This window comes from Merops nubicus, unplaced genomic scaffold, assembly GCF_000691845.1.
Source record: "Merops nubicus isolate BGI_N331 unplaced genomic scaffold, ASM69184v1 scaffold10284, whole genome shotgun sequence".
Classification (NCBI taxonomy): Eukaryota; Metazoa; Chordata; class Aves; order Coraciiformes; family Meropidae; genus Merops; species Merops nubicus.
In genome coordinates this window covers 23,906-34,485 of record NW_008602275.1, presented here as the reverse complement: position 1 = coordinate 34,485, position 10,580 = coordinate 23,906, and the positions used below count along the sequence as shown (strand labels likewise).

Genomic DNA, 10,580 nt, shown 5'->3' with positions numbered 1-10,580 from the left:
AAAGAAACAACTTCTGTTAGGCCAACCAGTAAGACATTACTGGTCTTAACAACCCTGACTTGCCAGTAGAATTACAGGGGACTAAAGACACAAAACTTCTGCTACAGCTTTCTGAAAACATGTGACTTCAGTTCTACTTTCTTCTCCCTTTTCTTTCATGGTGATTGTGGTGGGTTGACCCCAACCAGCACCCACCCAGCTGCTTGCCCACTCCAGCCCACCCCAGAAGGGGGGAGAGAACTGGAAGGCCAAAAGAAAGAAAAAACCACAGCCTGAGGTAAAGTTTAGCAGGTGGAGGAAAGAGCAAGTGATGCAAAGGCACTCACTGTCCCACCTACCCCCAGCCAGCCTCTGAGCAGGAGCTGCCTTGGGAACACTGTCCCCCAGCTCCTGCTGCTGAGTGCAGGGCATGGGGTGTTCCTGCAGCCAGCCCAGGTCAGCAGCCTGGCTGTGTCCCCTCCCAGGCTCTCTTCCACCCTTGTCTGCCTCCTGGGGTGAGGACAGGGTGGGGAAGAGAGGAGCCTTTGGTGCTGTGGTCCCAGATCTGACCCACAGCACCACGCAGCTGCTGGGAGCAAAGTCTCCTTCACCCCAGCCCAGGGAAACAACAGAGAGAAATAACCAGGGCTTGTGAAACTTTTGGTCTTTACTAAATATCTACAGCTTCTCAAATCCCATCTAGATATGACAACACATTGAGTTGTTCTCTTACCATTAGATATGCTCATTAGAAGCCAAAAATGGAAACTGAAGTTGTGTTTGCCCTCATTGTTTCCCTTAATTGATGCAGATGGAAAATCTTTTTCCTCTCTCACAAAAATGTCTGGTAGAAATAGTCCTCAAAATAAAGTCCAATGAAAACCTGATGGACAAAGCCTGGCAATGTATCTCCAACAAAGCAGAGGTGTAGGGCTGTAGGGCCTCTGTGATCATCTGCTCTGGTGTCTCTCCCTCTCAGATGGAGAAGAGAATGAGGAAGTATAGAAAAAATACTCCCAAACACTGCCCTAGACTACTCTGAGTCCCATAAACGTACTCAGACACCCAGAAAAAAAGAGGCTTTTCTTTAGCACAAAAAGGATATCTTCAGTTGCCAGCTGCAAAACCAAAGTTCCAACAATTTCAGTGCAATTGTATGAAAACAAAGAGCAGTCAGATTTGGTCTAGACTTCTTTTTAAGTTATGGGAAACTGTGATATTTGTGTTATGTGCCACGTGATATTTGACTGGAAATTCCTCTCATTACAAAAGGGACCCTCAAGAAACACATGCAATGAAAGTCCTTCCAAAAGGCCTGCGAGGGTCATTTAACCCCTAACCCCCCAGGGGTGAAAGGAGCACGTACCTTTGATGAACTCACTGATCTGGGTCTGCATGGGGCCCTTCTCCATGTTCTGCACCACGGCGTTGGCTATGCGGGTGAGGTGGCCCATGTTGCCCCTCCTCATGCCACCTTCTGCCCTGCAGAGAGAGCACAGCCAGTGGCAGGGCAGGCACCAGGGCTGGGGGCACGGGCAGAGCCTGCTGCCACCCTCACGGGCAGGGCAAGGGGGCTGCACCCTGAGCACCCTGGGGGGGGCAGAGGGAAGGGCTCACTCCTGCCCCGAGGAGCACGCCCGGTAGAGCTGGAGCCAGAGGGGAGGCTGATGGGCTGCACTGGAAACCTGCTGCAGGAATAAGCTGATTATCATTTCCACCAGGGAGAACTCACAGCAATAAGAGTTTACATCACTACTACTGAAAAAGCTTCGGAGCCTTACTTGCAATTGAAGTGTTAAGCAGCTGAATTCGGGAGAACAAAAGGCACTGATCTCCAACCATTGGCTCCCTCCCTCAACAAAAAGACATAAGAAGCTAACACCAAGTCCAAGCTCTCTAAGTCACTTTTCTTTGAGACTTCTGTGGTTCTCCTGCACTGGATAGCAAAGCAGCAATCTAAAAATCAGGGGATGAAGAGCCTGAAATAATTCTGCTTTTCACAGTATCCAAAGGGCTGATGAGATTTGGGGAGAAAATGTAAAGCCTGGTGGTAGATTCCTGTGAGAGCTTTCACAGCAGCACGCTCAGGAACAGCCTGTCTGCCTTTCAACTGGCAGGTGCTGAAAAGGAGCCCAGACAAAACTCTTACACCCAATGTTCTGACTGTACACACACTAAACTCTCCCCAGTCCCGAGGACAAACTCAGCAATGATTATTTCTTGGTGCAGCACAAGGAACACACTCCCTTCACCCCAGCCACCACAAGTCAAACTGGTGGGTCAGAATCAAACTGAACTAAAAGAAACCCCTTACAAGCAGGAGGACAAGTTCCACCTCATGTTACAACGTCTCCAGCTGCCAAACCAAAGGTTCCCTTCCCAGCTGCTAGCAGAGGCAGCAGTAACAGAGCAGGTAACAGAGCCCTTCCTTGTCCCTGGCAGTGAGGAGAGGCTAACCACAGCAGGGTGCACCTGGAGCTGCTCTGTCCTGCTCACCTGAACCCTCCTCTCCCTTCCTGGGCTCTGTGTGTGGCACTGAGCTCACAGGTTGAACAGCAGAGCCCTGGGACAGCACCAGCTCTCTTACAGCTCTCCTACAGCTGCATTTTCAGCTTTGCTTTTTTTTTTCTAACAACCTCCACAGCCTTTGAGAAGGGCAACTGTCACCTCCTGGATCTCTCAAAAGGGTAAGCTCACTCTGCCTCTCCTCAGGCTCTCCCCTCTGCTGGAGCTGAACATGCAGGTGAGGAACAGAGGGTTTGGGGGAAACCCTTTCTCACCCTTCCATGTGTTCCTGAACCAAAAACCAGAGTACAAATCCAATACAAATGGTAACTGTCCATGTGGCCTGTACTAAAGACAGCATCCTAACCCCAAATCCAGGGTTTAGGATTATTCCAGTGGACACCTAGCAAGGAGCCAGCAAACAAAGTCAGCTTCTGCTTCGTGGCTCTCAAACACTTTGCACCAACCCTGCCACAACTGGGGGTTAACACCTTTACAGGAACAGGAAGGCAAACAAAGATGTGCTGCAGGCAGCTGCTGTTTCCTCTCCACTCACACCAAGGATCAGACTTAGGGCAGTTTAAATTCTCATTACCCAGGCAGATCAAATGTACTGCAGTTAAACAATTACATGGGTGACCCAGAAGTTAAATTCCAGCAGTTACCAAGCCATTCATTGAGAATATATGGAATAACTCAGAGAACCCAAGGGAAAAAATTCATAGAATCATAGAATCAGTCTGGTTAGAAGACACCTTCAAGTTCATCAAGTCTAACTGATAGCCCAGCACTGCCAAATCACCACTGAACCACTTTAAAAAACTCCCTACAAAAATGCCATGTTCCAGACACAGAACACCACCCATTCTTACCACTGACTTTCAAGAAACAATTCCTGAGCTCTCAGTTTGGAATCTCTGACCCTGGGGCTCCCAGTGCCTGACTCCATCTCCCCACTGAGTCCACACAATCTCCACAGAAACTCAATCTTCCTAATGCACACGAGGAGACACCTCTTGGCTGCTTGGTATTTTTTTCTTCCCATTAAAATTCTTTCCAGTGTGGTGACTGGAACTGCCTGGCCTGAAATATGTATGAGCTCTAGACCTTATCTAATTTAATTAGGAAAACTCTTAAGCAGCAACCATGGACATTTCTGTTACCTATTCAACTATGCACAGTGATGGTTGGGCAATGAACCTATCAGTGAAATCCCCTTATCAACAGCCCAAGGGGCTGTGAGACCAAAAAAGAAAAGAAAATCCAAACTAAATTTAAAAAATGAAACCAAACCCCAACCCACCCACGACAGCCTGTCAGTCAGCCTGGAAGAATCACTATTAACTAGAGAACACTTTGAAGCCATTAAGAGGTCAAAATAGTGAAGGAGAACCAAAATATCTAGATGGACAAAGAATTGTATAACCACAGGATGGCTGAGGTTGGAAGGGACCCTAGAGATGATCCAGTCCCACCTCCCAGCCATGGGCAGGGGTGTCTCTCACCTAGACCAGGCTGCTCAAGGCCTCACCCAACCTGGTCTTGATACCTCCAGGGAGTGGCATCCACAGCCTCTCTGGGGAGCCCATCCCAGAGCCTTGCCACCCTCATGCTGGAGAATTTCTTCCCAAGATCTACTCTAAACCTCCTCTCTTTAGTTTAAAACTGTTTCCATTATATGCCTGTTTGGTGAATTTGGGTTTTAATATGGAAATAAGACTAATTCCAAATCTTAATTGAAATCCAAATTATTTTAGACACCATTAAACTGTAAATTATCCAAATAATATTTCGAGGCAATGCTCTAAATCCACAGCCCTGGAACAAGGTGCTTCCAAACAGAAATCCCTTACTGTATTTTGTCATTGGCTTCCCAGGCGTCCAGTATCCTCTGCACGAGGCAGCACTTCTGGAACAGCTGCAGGGCAAAACAAGAGACAGGAGAACACTTCAGGAGTCTGCCAAGGTCAGCTTCATGCCCTAGGAAGCCTGCACTGAACTGTAGCTGCTGCTGTCCATTCTTTCACTCTTACTGGACAAGAACTTCCAACTCAGCCTTTCCCAGGAGCTCAAGTTTCTTCTGTCTCAATTTTTTTTCTCAGAAGATGCAGGGAAAACAGCAATAGCTCTGAACACCTCTCTGCTTTTGGGCTCCACACAAGCAGTAACAAGGAACACTGGTGCCATGTTACAAACACAACAAGTTTTCACCACTGGGGCCTGATGCAGAAGCTCAAATGTAGCTACCTAGTCATAGTATTATTTTTGTCCAAAGTTTATCCACATCTTTACTAAAATAATTAAATACAAATGGACCCACAAGCCCATTAAATGAGATGGGTGGTGTGTTTGTTTTGCAATGGGATGCTAAGGGCAAATGTACAAAAGCAAACACCTCCCTGCAGATCTGACAGAACCAAGCTGTACTTAGCCACTAACCAAACCCCACGCTCTTGCTGAGGCACCTGAGGCTGAACCAAGCAGCCTCCAGTCCCCAGGGCACAGCTCCAGGCTTACATGAGTGACCATGATATTCTCAGGACTGCTCTCCGGGGTCTCCGAGTTCTCCGTGGCCACGTTCCCATTCAGCACCTCTTCTTTGCTTTCTGGGTCATTAGTAGTAGTTTTCCCCTCTTGCACAGAGTGTGAGAGAATAGCTGCTATGGACAATTCCACTTGGAAATGCAAAAAGTTATTCCACGTGTATTTAAAAAATAAGTCCTGGAGGAACAAAAATGAGAAAAACCAATTCACTCTAGATACAACTTCCTGCTTTGAACAAGCAAATTATATCAGGACATTGTCCAAGCAACTGTTTAATCAACAATTTCACTAGAACAAGTTTACTTCTGAGCCTCAGTACCCACTCAGAGCTGAACGTGCTCTGTTTGCTCTGCTCTGATGCAGGATCTCCTACTGACGGGGCACGTGGAAATTCTCTGGTGCACTGCTGGGGCTCAGAGCACAGACACACTGGGAAAAAAGGTCATCTACTCTGTGGCTGAACTGATCAGAAATTAGTTAGTATTTTTCTTACAAGTATCAGAACAATGTCCTGAAGGACTGCCCAGGTCCTAAGGGCAGCTTTCAGACCATGTCCCTGTTCACAGCCAGGCAGAGACCAGCTCCCAGCACTGACAGACAGCACACCCGAGCTCTCTGCATGACCAGGCTGTTTGCATGCACACCACTAAACCCCTGTGACTATTGATTTGAAGCATGAGGTTGAGTTCAAACTCCTAAGCAGCTGTATTTGTATTACAAAAGCCATTCTGAGGAGGGACTCCTCGTTTCAGCAGATTAGAAAAATAATTAGGCGCTGGCACCCGTGAGGCAAAGTGCCTTGTGCTGGAGAGATGAAAGGGAAACCAAACGTGCTCCTGGGGTGAAGCTGCCCCCCTGCTCCCCATTCCCAGGGCCACCCAGGTTTACTCACAAGTAATAAATCCATGGTACTGAGTCTGCATAGTTCCTGGTTAATACTGGGAGTGTTGGTGTGGAGCAGAGCAGCTATCAGGCGGGAGCCGTGGAGACGCGCGTTGCCCAGGGGCTCCTCCAGGACCCCGATGGTGGTCAGGATTGCTGTTTTCTGTCAGAGGAACAGGCAAGGAGCACCTCAGCCAAGCTCAACCTTTCCTTCAGCTGACATGCACAAGGATTTGACACCACGGAGTCTGTCTCAAATATTCTCTGCAGGGGAACCTAAGCCATCTTCTCACTCAGAGGACGGCGTTGCGTAACCACTGTGAAACTTTTGCTTCCAAAACTGAAGATTAAAATCAAAATAGCAACTAAGAGTTCCTTTCTCTTCACCTCCTACCCATCTTTACAGAAGCCACTGGTCCCCAATGGATCTCTGCTTCTTGGTTTGACTCAAATACAATGGCTTTCAAAGTTCCCACTGCCTAGTCCCTAAGCACCTGAATTACAAACTCTTAAACATGAATTTTTCTTCAAAAAACGTTTGCCTGTTCCAGGGTACAGGGCTTCCAAAAAAGAGACAGGCAGCCTGGGCACAAGGAAAGGGAAACCCTGGGATCAGGTGAGGAGCCCTCTGCTGCTGAGAGGGGCTGGGATGCTTTACCTTGGGAGGGCTGAGCAGCAGCTGGTGGAAATCCTTTAGCCTTGGTTCAATACCGTGTAAGATGCTGCTGTTGACAGTGTAAGACCTTTCAAATCCCTGAGTGTATGAGTCCATCAGTCCTTCCACTCTGCAAAGAAAAGCACAACAGTTCAGAGCTGACAAACCCCCAGAATGGCCTCCAGTCACACTGCCCATCTGGCTCATCTTCTCTTGAAAAATAACAACGGATATAAAAAATGATCATTTCCAGCTACTGAATATATTTACATAATTGAATTATATTAATACACCATTCACAAGATGATATTCACGTAATCAGAGTTGTGAATGAGATGAGTGGGAAGCCAGAACAAGCTGCCTGCAGAGCTCACAAAGTACTGGAGTCAACAGCAGTCCCACACTGGAATAAAAGGAACACTTTCAGTGCAGCATGGAAATGTAACTCCAGCAAGGCAGGAAGGGGCTGGACAGGAGCCCCTGAGCCTCCAGCTCCTGGGTCTTCAGAGATCCCGGGCACACAAGACAGCACAATTAGGGTCTCCACTTTTCCATTTTAACCCTGCACATCATTGTCTGACTGTCAACTTGTTTGCCCAGTGCCACCTCCTGTCCTCTCTCCAGCACCTCCTCCTGCTCTACATTACCTCCTTCACCTTCCTTATTAGCTCCTTTTTTAAGAACTGCCATTTTCATTGTCTCTCTTTCTCCCCAGAACTCTATTTTTACTTTTCTCTCCTTTATCTCCATAAAAAGAAATAAAGGGCGGATATAAATTTAAAAACCAAAATTTTAACTGCACAGCCATATATAGAGATCTATCTGCAGACCTCACCACCCAGCCTGTTCTGAGGCAGCACTTCCTCCCCCACACCACACCACACACACTCTGCTGTAAGATCCTGGCTGTTTCAGACAACACTTTGCTGTACACGTGCACGAGAAGCTGAAGAGCCCCCTGGAGAACCCCCTGGAGAGCCCCCCAAAGGGCCCAGCTGCCACCTGGTCCAACTGCCAAGAGGTGCAGCTACTGCATCAAAGAACCCCCACAGCTTTTCTTGCACTTATTTCTAGATTGTGCTTCACACCATGCTGAGAAAATCTCCTTTTTTTGCCTAAGTAGCCTAGATGGGAGCTCCTGAACCTGCCCTGGCTGGGGCAGAAGTCCCAACTCACCCAGAGCGCCTCGTTTCCAGCAAGGTTAGAAGAACTTGTGTCCCATTCACTATGCAGTTTTCAGTCTGCTCTCCATCAAACATATTCTTCAGGAGTTGCTCCACACATTCCTGCCTGTTGATCAACATACACACATTAGCAGTCTAAGAATTAGAAGCATCTGGCAGTTGATTTAATCACAAAATACCCATTTCTGGGTCTTCTAGAGAAAAGGCTGCAAGGTTTGGTTTTGGTTTGTTTGTCTCAGAAAGAATACAGACACTCCCCTCTGAAGTCTCAGTGATGAGGATGGTTCTGCACCAGGTTTCTGAACCTGCTTACTCTTCACCAAGGCAAGGCCTGGTGACAGACACAATGGCTCCAAACCCAACTCACTCTCCTTCATCGACAGCATATACCTCTTAGTTACAGGCTGGAAGACAACTCAAGTGGTGACTCAGTCAATTTAATTAAGGACAACATGAAGCTATTAGTTGATAGCCTAAAATTATCCATTAGCATTGCAGAGGGAAGACAATGAGCAGTGGAAGCTGACCCTTATTTGCCAGTGACACAGGAAGACCCAGGATCTGGAAAGAGAGGCCAAAGGCAAGCTGTAAATAATATGCACAGCTTTAGCAGTCTTAGCTTATCCTCTTGAAATACTTTAATCAGTTCATCTTCTCTCTGAGCCCTCATATATGTCACAATAAGACACCTTCCAACTCCTGACAGGCCTGGGGCCAGGTGGAGAGATCAGCAGTGAAGTGTTGAAGGCTGCTGGAGTCAGAACAAACAGAGACATTGGTTCTTTCCAGCACTAAAACCATTCTCTCAGGGCTTTAGGACTGAATAATCAGTACAAAGCTAACAGCCCACTTCTCTGCTCCTTGCCATGCTAAGTGAACAGGAGATATGAGGAAGAGGAGGCCCTGGCCAGTGCTGTCACCCCTCTGCAGTCACCTGGCTGCAGCAGCATCTGCTCCCCTGCTGGGTTCCCATTCTGCCCCCAGGCTGACTCTGCAGATGCTGCTGACAGCTCTCCAAAATCCTGTACTCATCAAGTGCCTTTCTTGGCTTGCTAAGTCACATGTCCAGCTAAAACCAGCATTACTCACGTTCATGGCCTCATTTCTACTATTTTCTAACATTTGAAAAAATCTCATTTACATTTGTATAAATAAAATATGAGATAAAGATGTAAAATAAATGAATAATTCATGGGATAAAATTATTTTAATAAGTAGCATCTAAATACACCCCATCAGCACGAGAGGCAGAGGTAGGAAAAAGCAGCAGCAGCTTATTGTGATTAACTGAATTCACTTCTATTGCACCCAGCCAACAGTTATCAAAAATGTAGATGTGAGATTTATTCCATAACCCTGATCATGGCTCCTTCTGGCTGCACTAGCTGATCATTCATGATTCATTAAAAAAAAAAGAGTTAGCCCAAGATCCAAAAGCAGTTATCAGTAATGCTTGGAAAAATAGGCCAAGGAAAGCACTGAGATATGTGACCTTCAGCAGAGAGCCAAGTCCTGCAAAAACTCACTTTTATTGAGAACATTTTCCCTTCTAAGCAGTGAAGTCCTGTAAGAACTCTGAAAAATGCTCCTGGAAAGCACAAAACCATTTGTATTTATCTCCTGTGAGTTACAGGGAGGGCTTGAAAATGTGCCCAGAAGGCCAAAGGCATCCTGGGGGGACTCGAGCAGTCAGCAGGACTGGAGAAGTGATGGTGCCACTGGACTGCACTGGGGAGGCTGCACCTGGAGCACTGGGGTCACTTTGGGGCATCACAGGACAAGGAGGATGTTGAGGTTCTGGAGAGGGTGCAGAGAAGAGCAACAAAGCTGCTGAAGGGTCTTGAGGATTATGAGGAGCTCCTGAGGGAGCTGGGGTTGTTTAGCCTGGAGAAGAGGAGGCTGAGGGGTGACTTCATCCCTGTACAGCTCCCTGACAGGAGGCTGTAGGGAGGTGGGTGGTGGCCTCTCCTTACATGCCACAGCTGACAGGACAAGAGGAGATGCTGTTGTTATGCCGGGGGGGTGTAGGTTAGACATGAGGAGAAACTCCTGCACCAAAAGGGTTCCCAAGGGCTGGAAGAGGCTGCCCAGGGCAGTGGCTGAATCACCATCCCTGGCTGTCCATCCCTGCATGTATTTCAGAGCTGTCTGCATGGGCTGCTCAGGGGTGTGGTGGAGAAGGGGCCTGGGAGAGAGAGAGAATGGTTGGACTCCATCTAAAGGGTCCTTTCCAACCACAGCAATTCTGTGAGAAAGTCTAAAACCACTGAGGAAGTCTAGAATTACCCCAAAATTCTGAAGGAACCACCTTCTTCATGGCCAACCACATCCACCCACGACTCTGGGCTTCCCAGGTGAGATGACCAAACTGGAGGCTCATCTCCAAACTTTAAAGGGCTCAAAAAACTGACACACAGACTTGATGAGGTGCCGAAGGCTCCCCACCAAAAATCTGCACCAAAAATTGTGCTATTTGGCAATGAAATTATTGCAGGGCATGGGGCAAAGGGCCAGATGTGCCTTATTTCTGCAGGCACAGCATTTCAGACCAAGTCTGGCTTCCACCTCCACACAGCTCCTGCCCCAACAAGTCCCCATGAGACTAACTGACACACAGACTTGATGAGGTGCCGAAGGCTCCCCACCAAAAATCTGCACCAAAAATTGTGCTATTTGGCAATGAAATTATTGCAGGGCATGGGGCAAAGGGCCAGATGTGCCTTATTTCTGCAGGCACAGCATTTCAGACCAAGTCTGGCTTCCACCTCCACACAGCTCCTGCCCCAACAAGTCCCCATGAGACTCATGTATGAACTGATAGCTCAGAATCA

At 47.6% G+C, this 10,580-nt stretch overlaps 1 protein-coding gene across 1 annotated transcript in view; it reads right to left on the bottom strand.

Annotated features, from left to right (window-relative positions):
• PPP6R2 (protein phosphatase 6, regulatory subunit 2) overlaps positions 1–10,580 on the bottom strand; it is a gene marked incomplete at its 3' end in the record, with an annotated part of 36,136 nt that overhangs the window by 6,195 nt on the left and 19,361 nt on the right. Inside the window, exons 6-11 of the mRNA XM_008938306.1 lie at positions 7,742–7,855; positions 6,569–6,695; positions 5,921–6,073; positions 5,002–5,205; positions 4,338–4,402; positions 1,346–1,461 (exon numbers count right to left, since the gene is read on the bottom strand). Of these exons, the coding sequence (XP_008936554.1) occupies positions 1,346–1,461; positions 4,338–4,402; positions 5,002–5,205; positions 5,921–6,073; positions 6,569–6,695; positions 7,742–7,855 (779 nt within the window). The remainder of the gene's footprint in view (positions 1–1,345; positions 1,462–4,337; positions 4,403–5,001; positions 5,206–5,920; positions 6,074–6,568; positions 6,696–7,741; positions 7,856–10,580) is intronic.